The sequence below is a fragment of the Rana temporaria genome, chromosome 8 (genome assembly GCF_905171775.1).
Source record: "Rana temporaria chromosome 8, aRanTem1.1, whole genome shotgun sequence".
Taxonomy (NCBI): domain Eukaryota; kingdom Metazoa; phylum Chordata; class Amphibia; order Anura; family Ranidae; genus Rana; species Rana temporaria.
Window position 1 is genome coordinate 53,225,793 of NC_053496.1, and position 18,773 is coordinate 53,244,565.

The 18,773-nt window shown below is 41.1% G+C and overlaps 1 protein-coding gene across 1 annotated transcript in view; it reads right to left on the reverse strand.

The window, feature by feature from the left end:
* Positions 1-5,643: 5,643 nt before the first annotated feature.
* The window catches only part of MARCHF5 (membrane associated ring-CH-type finger 5), a 50,846-nt gene continuing 37,716 nt past the window's right edge, over positions 5,644-18,773 (reverse strand). The window contains exons 4-6 of the mRNA XM_040361802.1: positions 10,563-10,746; positions 8,095-8,261; positions 5,644-6,347 (exon numbers count right to left, since the gene is read on the reverse strand). Of these exons, the coding sequence (XP_040217736.1) occupies positions 6,231-6,347; positions 8,095-8,261; positions 10,563-10,746 (468 nt within the window). The 3' untranslated portion in view covers positions 5,644-6,230. The remainder of the gene's footprint in view (positions 6,348-8,094; positions 8,262-10,562; positions 10,747-18,773) is intronic.

The following is an 18,773-nucleotide window of genomic DNA, read 5'->3' on the forward strand; positions in this document are numbered from 1 at the left end:
TTGTTCAAAGTGAGAACACCAACACAAGGTCACGTAGATGCGTTTCACACAAACATCTTGTGCTTAATCATTACTTGTGTTGGTGACCCAGGAGAGCTGTGACATGACTCTCTTTGTCATAGGGTGCAGGTCTAGCAATTGAATGTTGGAGCACCAACACAGGGAAGCATGACATACCCAGAAGTGATGGGTAGCACCGCCATCTTCTTTGGAGGAGAAAGCAGCAAGGGAGTGCTGATAAGGCAAGTAAAAACAGTGCAAGGGAAACCCTGGTAAAGACACAATGCCACTTTGCCTTGCAAAGGGCAAGGTGGGTGTCTTTGCATGCATCAAATCATACACAAAGGAATTTGAAACAAAAATAAAAAAACAAACAGTCTTGATAACAAAACTGGAATATTAAAGGATACGTTCACTTTTGGAAAAAAATAATAATAAATGCAGGTCAAAAATAAGAAGTGAATTTATTCAATTTTTGGAACCTGTAAAAGCATTGTACCAAAGATCAGCAGATCGCCGATGCCATTCCGTACGGGTAAACATGTACAATCTGACAGGGGGCACAAATGAAAGGCTGCTGGACCTTGTAGTTTTCCATTTCCAGAGCCCTCTTAATCAGGGACGCAGCTGAATTCCTGTGTGGCCACTTTTTTTTTTATTGTGACAGCTAGCGGGGAGGGAGAAGAACTCCCAAGCTAGAAGTAGATATAGATAGATCAGATGTGTCAAACGTGTCTAAGTGACTAACACCTGGTGTCCCTGGTGTATTTTGACAGTCTGTAATAAAAAAGACACTTTTTGGATGTCATTTCTTCTTTTTCTCAAGTTTATACGAAGGCGGGCCGGGGCTAGCACTTCTACTTGGTTCCAATCCGGGTATTGCATACACCTCGAGTGGCGGATTCCTTTTCTTTTGACCTCTGCACAGGAGTTCATGCCATATATTTATTTTATTGCTATAGACCAGTGTTTCCCAACTCCAGTCCTCAAGGCACACCAACAGGTCATGTTTTCAGGCTTTCCATTATTTTGCACAGGTGATTTGATCAGTTTCACTGCCTTAGTAATTATTACCACAGCTGTTTCATCTGAGGGAAATCCTGAAAACATGACCTGTTGGTGCGCCTTGAGGACTGGAGTTGGGAAACACTGCATTGACGATGTATAGTCGTGGCATGAACAACTGTGCATAGACTATCTGGCATCCGGACGATTGTTTAGGTTTTCATGTGTTATTGTTGTTTTCTGTCTATGTGTACTGTGGTGTGTGTTGCCATATCCATTGACTGGTGCATTAGTCACTGGATACATGTCTTCTTTATGTGCTCTAATTGCTACTTCCAATGGAGGAGTTTGTTGAACTTTTAACAATGTAAATAATCGTTTCCATTATCCCTACATTGCATGCTGTGTTGCTCATTTGGTCTTCTGGATTCCCCCCCACTGCTATAGTGGGGACAATCTCTCTCTCTCTATATAGATAGAGAGAGAGATTGCGCGCGTGTGTGTGTGTGTGTGTATATATATATATATATTTATATATACACACACATATATATACACACACATATATATACACACACACACACACAGTTTATTGACTAGAGCAAAGCTATCTATACCAGGTAAACACAGTGTCTTATGGGATAATCATTGTGTGTTTCTCACATATTTTATGCCCTTCAAAATTCACCTTTTTTTTTTGGGTTGATATGATCACATGGGACGAGAAGATTTCATTACAACAAGAGACGTCTAGACTGATTTGGCAGGTGCAGCGACAATGCGGTGAGATAGTGTCAGTTTGACAAGTCACCCCCAATCCCGGTAGAGCTCTGGTTGACATTTTAAGCTGAAACTTTTCTTTGTTATTTCTCCACATCTGATTGCACCTAATCATCCATTGTGTAGAGAGGAACATATTGTTGGCTTAACCCTTTGTGGGTAATGCACTACTGCTGAACATGAGACTGAACCAATATTTTTTGGTGAGTCTAAAGCCTCGTACACACGATTTAATTTCCAAATGATCCTTTTTCAGCCAACATACACGAAACTACGTGTGTTTTTCAGCTCTTTAGCGCCACCCTTTGGGCAACTTCTGCCAATGTTGTGCTATAGTTAGCATTGGTTCGGAGCATGCGTGTTTGTACTTTGGATTTTTTTTCCTCAATGGACTTGTGTACACACAATCGGATAATCCAACAAGACACATTTGTTATCAGAAAATGTAAAAGCATGCTATAAAAAACATTTGTCGTCGGAAATTCCTACAACAATTGTCCGATGGAGCATACAAACGGTCGGATTATCTGATAAAACCCTTCCAGCACACATTTGTTGTCAGAAAATCAGATAGTGGGTACAAGGCTTAATACTGACAGGGAGTGGGCTACAAGACACATGGGGGGTTATTTACTAAGGCACATCCACTTTGCACTAGAGGTGCAAAGTGTGCTTGAAAGTGCACTTGCTGTAGATCTGAGGGGGACATGCAAGGAAAATAAAAAACAGCATTTTAGCTAGCACATGATTGGATGATAAAATCAGCAGAGCTTCCCCTCGTTTCAGATCTACCCCTCAGATTTACAGCGACTGCACTTCCAGTGCAATTTGAAGTGCACTTTGTAGTGCAAAGTGGATTTCCCTTTCGTAAATAACCTTTTTTGTATTTTATTTGCTGTTATTTAAGCGCCGCTGATCACCTTTATTATATATTAGAAACATTTTTGAGGTGATAATTTTATATTTTTAGCTGCTGTTTTTATTCAATTGTGAGGGTGTTTATCTTGAGCGCAACGTTGAACAATTGATAGTTATCATTGGTTCTTATTTTTTATATATTACATGGTCACATGCCTGATGAAGGGGTCCCGTGTGGCTCCGAAACCTTGCACTACACTGCTTTGCAATGTGATATTTCTTTAATAAAAGACTGTTTGGACGCAATTGATGCTCTTTGGTGTGCTGGTGAATATGTACATATCGTATAGGTTCCAATATCCAGCTGGTGATCGCTTATTCTAGGAACGTGTGCGATGGGAATATGGACTGAGAACCCCCAAGCTATCATGGTACAGAAGGTGAAAAATGTGCACTTCTCTGCTCATCCTTAGCCTGGGTTTACCTCACATTACTAAACCAGGTCCTGTTTTTCACAATTGGGTAAAGAAAACTCTTTCAAGGACATGGCAGGTTTACTGCAAATGAATCCAAAATGGAGACCACCTCTACAGACCACTCCCCAAACAGACGTGAAGGAAAACCTACTAGAGAGGGAGCTGCGGCACTACAGCAACAATTTTCGTTAAATATGTAGAGAGACTAGATGTGAAATACAAATTTACCTGTGTGTATAATTCTTTTATTTATAGTACATCATCTTCAGCACAAATACATTTCTCAGACAGTAAATTATCTTGCTTCCCAAAGATGTCACAAATGCTTGGATCCAATAAGTGTTTTCTGTACAAGAGACATGTCTGCGCTACATTCTCCTCCAAGTGTGAATTGTACACACCTCAGTGGCAGTCATACCTCAGCCAGAATTTGGGGCACTGTCCACTGTCCGAAGACCAATGGCAATCCGTTATAGTTTGTGTGGCTAAAAAATGCAGTACAGTCTTTTTCTGCATGTGTACTGAAATGGCGGGAAGTTCCTATGTTCAGGACTGAGAGAAAATGGTGAATTCAGGCATTCTATCATTCCTGGATAGCCAAATAAAAATTTGTGCTGAAAGAACAGCTGCCAATGCTAAACACGTCTCCTGAAAATACTAGCTGGCTGGCTTTCACGGAGATCCAATAGGTTTTAAAGGGATATTGAGACTGGGTTCACACTAGATGTGGTGCGAATTTGCTGCGGATTCCGTACCGCATCAACATCACAACCCGATCATGCAAACCGATTGCTGAGCGTATGTCAAGTTAAAGTGGAGGTTCACCCAAATAACATTTATATAATACCAAATTCTTTATACTACCAGCATGTACAGACGGCACTTTTTTTTTAGGCTGTACATACCTTATAATCTATATTTGCAATCCAGCTTCCAGGTACTTCTCCCGCGGGAGTAGGCATTTCCAAGCTGAGCCGCAATGTAATCTGGGCGTTCGCCCAGATGATTGATGTCTATCAGAAAATGTTCCCCCCGGCGGACAAGTCCCCGCCCCCTGTATTGCGCAGGCGTGTCACGGAGTCGAACATGTAAAGGGGCGAGTCGGCTCTACACGGCACCTGCGCACCGAATAGGAGCCGTGTAGAGCTGACTGCGCAGGTGCTGTATAGAGCCGACTCGCAGTTTTACCTGTTCGGCTCCTTCCGGAAAATCCGTGACACGCCTACGCAATACAGGGGGCGGGGTCTTATCCGCCGGGGGGAACATTTTCTGATAAACATCAATCATTTGGGCGAACGCCCAGAATACATTGCGGCTCAGCTTGGAAACGCCTACTCACACGGGAGAAGTACCCGGAAGCCGGATTGCAAATATAGATTATAAGGTATGTACAGCTTAAAAAAAAAAAAAAAAAGTGCCGACTGTACATGCTGGTAGTATAAAGAATTTGGTCTTATATAAATGTTATTTGGGTGAACCTTCGCTTTAAAGACATCCCAAAAAAATAAAAATCGGTGTGCGAAATACCGTTCAATTAGCAGAATCGGATCGCAGAAGAAGAAAAAAAATGCACGAATGCGGTGGGATTTGGGCCATAAAAAAACTTGGCTCATATCGCACCCCATACACACCGAGTATGTAATTCGCACAGGCTTCGAGTGGTATATATTAGAAATGTTTTTGTGTGTTCAATAGCTATGATTAAACACTAAACACTGTGTGAAACGCGTCAGCTCTGCCGGTGTGCTGTGACATGTAGTGCTGTTTTTCTATTTTTTGGATTTTACAATAAAGGCAATTTTTATTCAGAGTGCGGCTGTCTAGAAGAATTTGTTCTTTTGTTTTATAGTTCTCACAGTACAGGTCTCCTAAAAAAGGGAAGTGGGGGCATGAAATTATTCCCATCCCTACAAAAGAACCACCATCTTCCTTCTGGGGAGATCTTTTGTTACCTCCATATTAAACTACTCATTGCTTTAATAGCTTAGGCAATAAACCCAGACATCCTATTTAGAGCACCATATGTGATGCAAAACGCCAGGAACAATCCCTTTCCTATATTCTCAATTATTGCAATCCATACTCACCCCTACCCCTCCTTGTACATCTAAGTGGGAGGAGGACCTAGGGAGGTGCAATACCAGAAGCGGACTAGGATCAAATCTGGGTCTCCACCTTCTAACCTGGAAACAAATTACAAACTCCCTGTGAAAGGGAATTCAAATCCATCCAGGATATATAGAGCCATACCAAACTATGTTCATATTGATATAGGGGATGTGAAGCAGAAGGTATTCCCTAGGCTGAAAAGTGTTAAGTCAGGGCAGTTACAGAGTAGGTTACAGTTGGCAGAACCACTGGAGCCCCGAAGAATCTTTCACTGATCGCTAGAGGAATTTTTCTATTATTTCAGGAAATAAAACCCTTTTAGGTGACCGATAATAAAAATTCAGACTCAGTTTTTGTACGCTTTAGTTTGACAAAGTGCATGCATCGTAAAGCTAAAAAAACAAACAGACCATCCTTGGAAAAGTAAAATGAATAACTTTAAACCCAAATCAGAGTAATCAAAAAAGGATGCAGTAAAATAGGTGAGAAAACGGTCTAGAATGACAATGGCGCACCACCAAAAAAATCTTTGTACATTCTTTAGATATTCGCTTTTGGCAGCAACTGAACTGAAAATTATGATTAAAAAAAAAAATAATCATCTTAAACTCTTAGCTTATGCCATTGTGCAAGGGTTAAAAATATAAAAATGGCAACCCAATGCTTCGGTTTCTTCCTTGGTGTCACCGACAGTCTCCCATTCACATATATGCTGTGTTACATGGGATGTATTACCACCATGTGAAATGCAAAACTGATACGACACAATATTAAAGATGGTGTAAAGCAGTGTAGACAGATGACGTGTCCTGCAACCTGTTTACAGTACTTATTCTGCCATACATAAGTGCTTTATTGCGTCTTGTGAAAAAAAAAAAAGAAGGAAAACCAAGGGCAGCAGCATGTGGTAAATTCCCAGAACTGTGCAATGGCGAGGAGTCACTACGATACAGTAGAACCTTGTGCACGAGATTGTACAACACACACAGATGGTCGAAAAAATTATACTTCCTCTGCTTCTGGGTTGTTGAGGATTTTTCGGTGAGCCTGGCGCAAGTACTGCTGCTGCTTGAAATATACCTTGAAAGCTCCTTTTATGGCGACAAAAGCAATTCCACCCTATAAAAACAAAACGACAGGACCGCATTAAAACCTGGCATCAGGCACAATATTTCAAATGCAAAAACGGTTTCTGTTGTACCATCATAACCTTGGCCAGGTTCTGGACATTTAAGGTTTTACATAATCTTCACAAACAAATAAGGTTTAAGGTCCTTACCAATCTTTACCAAATTATATCAAATCCTAGACCCCACCTCATTTAGAGGCTGTTAAAATGTAGACACAGGGCCATCTCCTGCTCTTCCTTGATCAGGTACATGATTTGTCTGCTACCTTTCCATGGGAAACCCGTCCCCTACCTGCACTGGGGCACCAGGACGAAGTCAGTTTTGATGAAACGCCGTAGAGAGAGGCTCGTACTGTATTCACAAAGCACTTGCTCCCTTTCTTGCGCCGGCGTAACGTAAAATGGCCGGCATAAGCCCGCCTAATTCAAAGTAGCAAGGCAGTGGGCGTGTTGTATTAAAATTAACCGTGACCCCATGTAAATGCATGGCCGAACGAACGGCGCATGTGCGTGCATGCTCACAATCACGTTGAATTTACTCCCAAAGATACGCCGGCTCAATGCCTGTGACATGAACGTAACCTACGCCCAACCCGATTCACGTACGACTTACGTAAACAACGTAAAATTCGACGCTTGTTCCGACATCCATACCTTTGCATTACTTGCGCCTCATATAGCAGGGGTAACTTTACGCCGGACGTACGCCTTATGTAAATGGCGTAGCTTACTGCGACGGGCGCAAGTACGTTTGTGAATCGGCGTACCTAGCTCATTTACATATTCGACGCGTAAATCAACAGAAGCGCCCCTAGCGGCCAGCGTAAATATGCACCCAAGATACAACGGCGTAGGAGACTCACGTCGGTCGTATCTTGGCAAAATTCAGGCGTATCTTGTTTCCGGAATACAGCGCATAGATACAACGGCACATCCTTGAACTTACGCCGCGTATCAACAGATACGTCGGCGTAAGTTGTCTGTGATTCCAGGCCTAAATGTTTACTGGATTACGCTATGTTGGCCTTTCTTTCCTTCCTCACCTGGCCGTGATCATACATGACTGCTTGCGAGTGGTTGGGAATCGATTTATTGCCGAAGAAACGACATCCAGTTGCATAGACCCCCAGGCTGGGTTATAGGCCCCATACATCCACAGAAGATCTCTAGTTGGGATATTCATCTTCGGTAAGAGGCAGTCATTTAGAAGGTGGAGGATTTCTTTCCTATTACATCACTTTTCCTTGGTTTACTCTGGTTTGAAGTCACCAACTTACCTATAGGAGGACTGTACATCTTTAGCCTTTTCCGACCATCATCTGAGGTGTTTTTTTTGAAAAACTGAACATTCACTTGCTCATTTCATATTGGGACACATTAGAATTTATTGCAAATAGGGCAACCTGTTTGTGTTGTGATACCAGAAATATTGACAACATATGTATTCACTTAGTTATATTGGTTTTCTTGGATATTTTCACGTTCATTGCGCAGCTTGTTTTTATATATGTCTATTTTTTTGTGCGTCTCACATTTTAAGTTGCAGCATTATTGGTAATTTGTTCACATTTAATGTAAACAGACAGCGCAGTATCACATTTCCATGCATATACATTACAAAATAGCTTGAGTAGCAACTTTATATGATATTGTTTATTTTTTTTAAATAAAAGTGGAATTTTTCCTTTAGGCCAAGCTCTTGTAAGCTTTGCATTTGTAAGTTCACAAAACACTCACCAGAATTGTCCTCTGTAGATTGGAGTTAACACTGCTAAACATCAGTTTGCCAACAATAGTAGCGATGGTGGGAAAGACCAGAGCTCCACACAGTATGCGAGTAGCAGAGACATGATCTGCTAGAGGGTTGGCCTCAGCTGGTACGCGAGGGACAGGACATCCAATACCTGAAAGAACAGGCAGAACGCATGGATAGTACATAATAAAAACAAGTGTCACAAAAAAGGTGTACTTGTAAATAATGGATAGAATCCTATCCTAGAATAACCACTTGACCTTCAGAAGATTTATCCCTCCTTCATGACCAGGCCATTTTTTTGCGATACGGCACTTGCATTACTCGGTCATGCAACGCTGTACCCAAATAAAATTGATATCAACTTTTTCTCACAAATTGAGCTTTCTTTTGGTGAAATGTGATCACCACAGTGGCACTATAAAAAAAAAAAAAAAAAAAAAAAAAAAAAAAAAAAAAAAGAACAGACAACTTTGGGGAAAAAAAAAAAGAAATAAAAATATTTTTTTTTTACTTTCCGCTATAAAACCCTATGCCAAAATTATATATATATATATATATATATATATATATATATATATATATATATATATATATATATATATATATATATATATATATATATATATATATATATATATATATATATATATATTTTTTTTTATTTATTTATTACAGACCAAAAGTTTGGACACAACTTGTCATGCAAAGAGTTTTCTTTATTTCCATGACTATGAAAATTGTAGATTCACACTGAAGGCATCAAAACTATGAATGAACACATGTGGAATTATACATAACAAAAAAGTGTGAAACAACTGGAAATATATTTCATATTCTAGGTTCTTCAAAGTAGCCACCTTCTGCTTTGATTACTGCTTGGCACACTCTTGGCATTCTCTTCATGAGCTTCAAGAGGTAGTCACCTGGCGCAGCACCCCATCACTCTCCTTCTTGGTCAAATAGCCCTTACACAGCCTGGAGGTGTGTTTGGGGTCATTGTCCTGTTGAAAAATAAATGATGGTCCAACTAAACGCAAACCGGATGGAATAGCATGCCTGCTCCAAGATGCTGTGGTAGCCATGCTGGTTCAGTATGCCTTCAATTTTGAATAAACCCCCAACAGTGTCACCAGCAAAGCACCCCCACACCATCACACCTCCTCCTCCATGCTTCACGGTGGGAACCAGGCATGTAGAGTCCATCCGTTCACCTTTTCTGCGTCGCACAAAGACACAGGGGTTGGAACCAAAGATCTCAAGTTTGGACTCATCAGACCAAAGCACAGATTTCCACTGGTCTAATGTCCATTCCTTGTGTTCTTTAGCCCAAACAAGTCTCTTCTGCTTGTTGTCTTTCTTTAGCAGTGGTTTCCTAGCAGATATTCTACCATGAAGGTCTGATTCACACAGTCTCCTCTTATCAGTTCTAGAGATGTGTCTGCTGCAAAAGGTGGCTACTTTGAAGAACCTAGAATATGAAATATATTTTCAGTTGTTTCACACTTTTTTGTTATGTATAATTCCACATGTGTTCATTCATAGTTTTGATGCCTTCAGTGTGAATCTACAATTTTCATAGTCATGAAAATAAAGAAAAGTCTTTGAATGAGAAGGTGTGTCCAAACTTTTGGTCTGTACTGTGTGTATGTATAATATATATATATATAAAACAAAAAATCCTTCATATAATTTAGGCCAATTTGTATTCTGCTACATAGGTTTGGTAAAAAAATAAATAAAAAAATCCCAATAAGCGTATATGGATTAATTTGCACAAAATGTATAGCATCTACAAACTATGGTATATATACTGGACTTTTTATTTATTTTTATACTAGTAATGGTGGCAAATAAGTGATTTATAGCGGGCCTGCAATTATCTGGTGGACAGACGGACACTGACTGACACTTTGTGGGAACCAGTGACACTAAGGAGTTTTCAGTGCTAAAAATATGCACTGTCATTGTACTAAAGACACTGGCAGGGAAGTGGGTTAACATTTAAGGGGGTTATTTTTGTGTGCCTAGCCAGTGTTTTACTGTACTATGTGTGCTGCTTTTACACAGGGAAATTATGGATTTTATCCCATGCTATGCCCAGGGACACAAAATCTATCCCTTTCCCCATGTCAGAATGGAGATCTGCCTTGTTTACATAGGCAGATGTTTGTTCTGAGTCTCTACCCGACGATCGGCGGGTATCCAGTGCTCAGCAACTGGAGATCACCCTCTGCTGCAGAAGCGATGCACGAGCCCCCTAGGTGAAAGTGGCGAACTACTTTATATATATATATATATATATATATATATATATATATATATATATATACACACATATATACACACATATATACACACACATATACACATATACACATATATACATACACACACACATACGCACACACACCATTTCTTAATATGTATATGGTCGCCAATCTTAACTTACCTGGAAATATGCTGTTAAGAATCTGCAATTTGTTTGAGTATTTACGCCACAATCGGAGCACATAGTCCTCCCAGCGAATCATTTTACCCAGAATTAGCATGACAGGAATGGTGGGTAGACCAATTAGCAAGAAGAGAGGATCTGCCCGCTCCATCACATCTAGACCTTCCTTGTGGCCCACAACCTGCAGAATGTGAAAACAGCTCAGATCAGATCCTAACAACTTATATCTTTATATACCATAAATATCATTAATCAAATATCACCATGGCATCATTTCAGAGTGTAACTGCCAGAACAATTACCCAGTCAAATGACAAGCATATTATGCAAATACATACACCAGCACTGTTTTCATTATAACAATAAGGCTATCAATAACTTATCAGCTCTTATCAGCAGAAAGGAGTCCTTCAAGTGGTTGTAAACCCTGTACAACCACGTTTACCTACAAGTAAGCCTAGATTAAAGGGGTTGTAAAGGTTTGTTTTTTATTTTCTAAATAGGTTCCTTTAAGCTTGTGCATTGTTGGTTCACTCACCTTTTCCTTCGATTTCCCTTCTAAATATTTTTTTTCTTTGTCTGAATTTCTCACTTCCTGTTTCTCCTCCGTAAGCTTGCCCCTATCATCCTGGCTGGGGTTAGTCAGCCAGAACAGCTTACGGAGGAGAAACAGGAAGTGAGAAATTCAGACAAAGAAAAAAACATTTAGAAGGGAAATTGAAGGAAAAGGTAAGGGAACCAACAATGCACTAGCTTAAATGCCCTCCTTGTGGAGGTTGTCAATATCGGTCTTCTGGACAACTGTCAAGTCAGAACCCATTTAGAAAATAAAAAACAAACCTTTACAACCTCTTTAAGGCTTACATTTAGGTGCTCAAAATATCTCATAAACCTCCACAGTTTAGGAGATATTTACAATAATGACGGGCACCAATGTCTATGGGCACATGCGCCGTAGATAACGGTGCAGGTGCACTTTAGAAATGGCGATTGTGCCGTTTCTAAAAGGAGGTCATGGCGCGATTCTCATTTTGGCCAGATTCATGCAGCTCTACTACCAATATGTGGTAAAAAAAAAAAAAAAAAATAGACCACCATCAAAAAGTTTACGCATGTCTAATTCATTACAAAAAGAGAAACTCCTATTTTATATAGATGCGTTACACAGAATGATAGGTTTCAAGCATTTCTTTCTTAAAATTTTGATTATGGCTTACAGCTAGTGAAAACCCCAAAATCAGCATCTCAGATAATTAGAATATTGTGAAAAAGTTCAGCATTGTAGACTACTCACACTCCAATCGGCTAATTAACTCAAAACACCAGTTAAAAGTTTCCTGCGCCTTTAAATGGTCTCTCATTCTGGTTCAGGTTACACAATCATGGGGAAGACTTCTGACTTGACAGTTGTCCAGAAGACAGATATAGACAACCTCCACAAGGAGGGCATGTCACAAAAATATCATTGCTAAAGAAGCTGGCTGTAAACAGAGTGCTGAATGCAAGCATATTTACCACTTAACGCCCGCCGCACGCCTATTTACGTCCACAGAATGGCACGTACAGGCAGATGGGCGTATATATACACATCCCTGCCTAGACGCGGGTGGGGGTCCGATCGGGACCCCCTCCGCTGCGTGCGGCGGGCGGATTCCCGCGGGGAGCCATCCGGGACGACGGCGCGGCTATTCGTTTATAGCCGCGATCGCTCCCCGGAGCTGAAGAACGGGGAGAGCCATATGTAAACACGGCTTCCCCGTGCTTCACTGTGGCGGCGTCATCGATCGAGTGATCCCTTTTATAGGGAGACTCGATCGATGACGTCAGTCCTACAGCCACACCCCCCTACAGTTGTAAACACACACTAGGTGAACCCTAACTCCTACAGCGCCGCCTGTGGTTAACTCCCAAACTGCAACTGTCATTTTCACAATAAAGAATGCAATTTAAATGCATTTTTTGCTGTGAAAATGACAATGGTCCCAAAATGTGTCAAAATTGTCTGAAGTGTCCGCCATAATGTCGCAGTCACGAAAAAAATCGCTGATCGCCGCCATTAGTAGTAAAAAAAAAAAAAATTAAATAAAAATGCAATAAAACTATCCCCTATTTTGTAAACGCTATAAATTTTGCGCAAACCAATCGATAAACGCTTATTGCGATTTTTTTTACTAAAAATAGGTCGAAGAATACGTATCGGCCTAAACTGAGGAAAAAAATGTTTTTATATATGTTTTTGGGGGATATTTATTATAACAAAAAGTAAAAAATATTGCATTTTTTTCAAAATTGTCGCTTTATTTTTGTTTATAGCGCAAAAAATAAAAACCGCAGGTGATCAAATACCACCAAAAGAAAGCTCTATTTGTGGGGAAAAAAAGGACGCCAATTTTGTTTGGGGGCCACGTCGCATGACCGCGCAATTGTCTGTTAAAGCGACGCAGTCCCGAACTGTAAAAACACCTTGGGTCTTTAGGCGGCATTTTGGTCCGGGGCTTAAGTGGTTAAGAGGACCTGTCATGCTTTTTTCTATTACAAGGGATGTTTACATTCCTTGTAATAGGAATAAAAGTGATACTTTTTTTTTTTATTATTTCAGTGTAAATAATTATAAAATCAATAATAATATATAAGAAAACAAAACATTTTTTTTAAAGTGCCCCGTCCCAACGAGCTCGCACGTAGAAGCGAACGTATACGTGAGCAGCGCCCGCATATGAAAACGGTGTTCAAACCACACAAGTGAGGTATCGCCGCGATCGTTAGAGCGAGAGCAATAATTCTAGCCCAAGACCTACTCTGTAGCTCAAAAAATGCTACCTATAGAATTTTTTAAACATCGCCTATTGAGATTTTTATGGGTAAAAGTTTGACGCCATGCCACAAGCGGGCGCAATTTTTAAGTGTGACATGTTGGGTATCATTTTACTCGGCATAACATTATCTTTCACAATATATAAAAAAATTGGGTCAAATTTATTGTTGTCTTATTTTTTAATTAAAAAAAGTGATTTTTTTTTCCAAAAAAAGAGTGCGCTTGTAAGACCGCTGCGCAAATACGGTGTGACAAAAAGTATTGCGATGACCGTCTAGGGTGTTAGAAAAAAATATATATATAATTTTTGGGGGTTTTAAGTAATTTTCTAGCAAAAAAAAAACTGTTTTAGTCTTGAAAAAGGCCGAATCTGAATAACACCTTCGGTCCTTAAGTGGTTAAATACACATATACATATAATAATAATAATAATGTTTGGGGGTTCCAAGTAATTTTCTAGCAAAAATAAATGTTTTTAACTTTTAATTACCAAATCTCAAAACAAAGCTCGGGTCTGAAGTGGTTAACACCTCAGGCCAGTGTAAATGCATGAAAAAGTTTCTGTGATAATTTAATCATCAAGAGTCTAAGATGGAATTTTTTTTGAAGTCTACAGGTAAGCTTCAAAATCAATTTAAGCAGAGCTACATAAAAGCACTTTGAAAATACAGAAGCTAATAGCTGAATAATGACCCGTGGAGCTTCTCAAAACTTGTGACAGAACCTGAAACGTGTCGTACATCCGCAGTACAGCACATATGGCGCTTCACCAAGATGTATAATGAAGCACTGGAGAGCCTTAAACACTTAATGGGCTGCCAGAACCTAACAAAGCATCAGGAAAACAACCATCCCGCCTCCGTTCTCCTCCACGCCGTCTCTCTGAGTAATCAGTTATATATTTGGTATGCAAATACACACAACAGGAGCCCACAGAAATTGGCAGAAAATCAAAGTCAACATTGACATAATTAGCACAGATGTTAATTAACAATGATAATCACGGTTAGCATTTTCTTTTTTTATATTTTGATTACTCATTAGTGGGAAGAAGGAGGTTTTATTTTTTAAACAAAGGAAATTTATGGTTTTTATGGTTCAGTGGCGAACGCAGTTATTATTTATCAACGGCTGTATAAACACAAGCACGCTCATTAGATGGAGCTCCCTTGTGGGGACGGTGTAAAGGATCTCAGGTGATGGTGCTGGGACTGTCCGCTGTCCTTTGCGGACTGGAAGATTAAAACAAAGTGCAGACGCCGAATCGTTCTGCTCCCGCGGCGGAAAATACATGTGCTGACAGACAGGTATTCCCCCGTGCTTCAGTCTGCATTTACCTGAATGTTTAATAGATTGCAGGCCCAAGAAAAGTGCAATAACCTTCAGCACAATCAGCTGTTCTAGGGTTTAGGTATTTGCAATACGGCTTCCACCAACCAGACAAGTGAACACACACTGATGCTGTACTATTTTGCAGGCAGCCTTAAAGTAAATCTTAACTGAATGACTTTAAAGGCTTGTTTACACCAGTTTGGCCCTCTGAAGAGCGATCTGCAGTGGAGCACTTTCCAGAGAGTGTTTGACTTGGATTGAGAAGGCATTATGTTGCCTCCTTACTGCCTGTTTTAACCCACCGCGCTGCGGCCCCATTCAGTTGAATGGGCTACAATTGACAAGCAGTACCAGCCGCCAAATGAGAGACAGGATCCTTTTTGGCATGCGGCAGCATGTGTAGGCTCCCCATTCACTACTTAAGGATAAGCAATTGGGGGGGGGGGGGGGGGGGGTGGTATGGATACAACTATGTTGACCATGCCTGTGTAATGTGTGTTGGCACAGCCGCCGGCAAAAAAAAAAAAAACAAACACACATGCTGCTGTTCCCTTAAGGAATGATTTCCATGCCAATTCTCCCTCTACATGTACAATACCTGGCTGATCCTGCCTGTTCCTGTCTTCCCCTGTTTAAACTGACCACATTTATCATGGCTTCTATTCGCTGATAGCGTGGTCAGTTTACATGCCTCCATCATCTAGCTCTCTCCCCAGTGTTTTCTGCAATCCCCCCCACTGTCAGTTCCATAGTCTGTGTGAGAGCAAATCTCATCCCCGCCCCTCTCCTACCTGTATAATTATATTCCCTGCTGCTGCTCTGCTGCTTGTAAAGTAAAGAAACAGGTATTACTTTGATTTTCTCAGTTTAAGGTCCCTGTTTAGTACATTGTGTGTATCCCTAAAATGATAATGCTAAATACCTTCTTTGCAAAGCCCTGCTGTGTAGTCATGTGACCTCCCTCTGCTGGTTTGCATGCATCAGAGGGGTATCACAGCCCCATCCCACTTTAGGAGAGGGAGGTCACATGACAGCACAGCAGGGCTCTGCAAAGGTATTTAGCGTTATAATTTTAGGAAAACATGCACACTGTACTGAACAGGGACCTAAAACTGAGAGAAACAAAATTAATGCATGCGACTTCACAACTGCTTTAAATCAAATCTGCAGTGTCTCACAACAGGTCCTTTCAGGCACGAATTCATTTGAATTAGATTGAGTCAACTAATTATTCAATTTAAATTCAGTAACTTTTTATTTATTTTTTGTATAAAAAACCCTTATTTTAAAAATAGATTTTATTTATTGAATCAAATGTCATGTCTGTTCAAAGAATATAAAGACATACTTGGGGGGCACACCCAAAAAAAATGCTATAGATCTAAGATGGTGCTGCTAGAAGACCAAAGACAGTACAAAACAGATTATAGCGCACACATGCAAAAATGACATTTATCCTGCAAGGCTAGTTAAAAGCCATATAGAGGAGTTTATCTCCCAAGGTTGAGAAACTAGGGACTAGATTCAGCAAGAATTTACGCCGGCGTATCTATAGATACGCCGCGTAAATTCAAAGCTGCGCCGGCGTATCTTCTTTCTGTATTCAGAAAGCAAGATACGTCGAAATTAGGCTAAGATCCAACTGGCGTAAGTCTCTTACGCCGTCGTATCTTAGGGTTCATATTTACGCTGGCCGCTAGGTGGCGCTTCCGTCGTTTTCGGGTAGAATATGCAAATGACCTAGATATGCCGATTCACAAACGTACGTACGCCCGGCGGAATTTTTTACGTCGTTTGCGTAAGGCTTTTTCCGGCATAACTTTGCTCCTGCTTCTATGAGGCGCACGCAATGTTAAGTATGGACGTCGTTCCCGCGTCGAATTTAGAATTTTTTGCGTAAGTCGTTCGCGAATAGGGCTGGACATAATTTACGTTCACGTCGAAAGCAATGACGATTTGTGGCGGAATTTCGAGCATGCACACTGGGATTCTTTCACAAGCGGCGCATGCGCCGTTCGTAAAAAACTTAAAATACGCGGTGTCAACAATAATTAAAATAAAACACGCCCACATCATCCCCATTTGAATTAGGCGGGCTTACACCGGCCCACATACGTTACGCCACCGTAACTTAGGGCGCAAGTTCTTTATGAATACGGAACTTGCGCCCTAATTTACGGCGGCGTAACGTATCGGAGATACGTTGCGCCCGCACAATGTTACGCAGGGCTACCTGAATCTAGCCCTAGGTTCTTTCATTCTATTAACAGGTTAGGACCCACTAATCCGGGGTACTTTGTCGCAGTATATGACCATACCCCCATATTTTTGAATATGTTCGGGTGTTTTTAACTAGCCTTGCAGGATAAATGTCATTTTTGCATGTGTGCGCTAAAATCTGTTTTGTACTGTTCAAAGAATATGGCACCGTTTCCAATAAGTACAATATTGTACATCTCCAGAATTCACACGATTCCAGATCTCTATGTGTTTCTTAGATCAAACCGTTCTAATTCATCAGGAGAAATAGAGATAATGAGATATCCTGCGTGCTTGTGGCAAAGCAAGTTTTTCCTTTTAATTAAAACATGCTTTACTTGCTTGCTCGGTGTAAGACCCCTTTCACACTGGGGCAAGAGGCACGGTGGCAGTATAGCGGCGGTAAAAGTAGTGTTGCGCTATACCGTCGGATTTGCCACGGGATTCGGCCGCTAGCGGTGCGGTATCAACCCCCGCTAGCGGCCGATAAAGGGTTAATACTTCCCGCAATGCGCCTTTGCATAGGCGCATTGCGGGCGGTATTGCTGCGGTTTCCCATTGTTTGAAGCGGTAAAGGAGCGGTATACATACCGCTCCTCCCACCGCTCCAAAGATGCTGCCGACAGGAGATTTTTTTCTCTCCTGCCAGCACATCGCCTCAGTGTAAAAAGCCCTCCAGCTTTTACATTGAGGTTGCTGGGCAGGAGTTTTTCAGGCGGTATAGCAGCGCTATTTTTAGCGCTGTACCACCTGAAAAACTCCTCAGTGTGAAAGGGGTCTAACTGTTTTGCAAAAAACAGCCCCGACCCTCCTCTTCCTGGGTCCCCTGCCGGCGCTCCTAGCTCCTCCTGCTGAGTGCCCCTATAGCAAGCCGCTAGCAATGGGGAACTCGTGTGTTCTCCTGAGCCGCCTGTGTGTCCATAAGACACACAGAGCGGTGCTTGGCCCATCACCAGCTCCCTTGTCACTGACTCTGATTGACAGCAGTGGGAGCCAATGGCTCCTGTTGCTGTATCAGAGCCAATGAGGAGCAAGAAAGCTGAAAGCCCCACAGCGTTCGTGCACATTGCTGGATCAAGATCGGGCTCACGGATGTATTTGGTGGGAGCTGCATACAGAACGTTTACCTTGGTAATTTATTCCTGACCTGTCTGGTGTGTTGTGTTCCTTGCCCTTCATGATGCCGTTTGTTCACTCAGGTTCTCTAGCAAACCTCTGAGGGAATCACAGAACAGCTGTATTTATACTGAGATTAAATTACACACAGGTGGATTCTATTTACCAATTAGGTGACTACTGAAAGCAATTGGTTCTACTAGATTTTAGTTAGTGGTATCAGAGTAATGGGGGCTGAATACAAATGCACGCTACATTTTTTTTTAGTTATTTATTTGTAAATATTATTTCAGTTATTTATATGTAAAAAAATTGGAAAACCATTTATCATCATCCTTCCACTTCACAATTATGTGCCACTTTGTGTTGGTCTATCACATTGTCAGTTAAACAAGCATGACTCCCAAAGGCAGAGGCATGATGGGACTTTTAGTACTGCAACAGCTGGAGGGCCACAGGTTGAGCACCCCTGGTCTCTATAACATAAATATAATACACGTTTTTGGTTGTAACATGGCAAAATGTGGAAAATTTCAATTCTATATGAATACTTTTTCAAGACACTGTAGGTTTTCTGCTGTCCCCCTACACATCAAAACTGAGGAAAGGTAAACTGCTTCTCTCCAAATTTGCAAATCGTCTTTATGCCTGGCAGGGGCATGAACTTGAAAGCTTCTCCAGGGCAG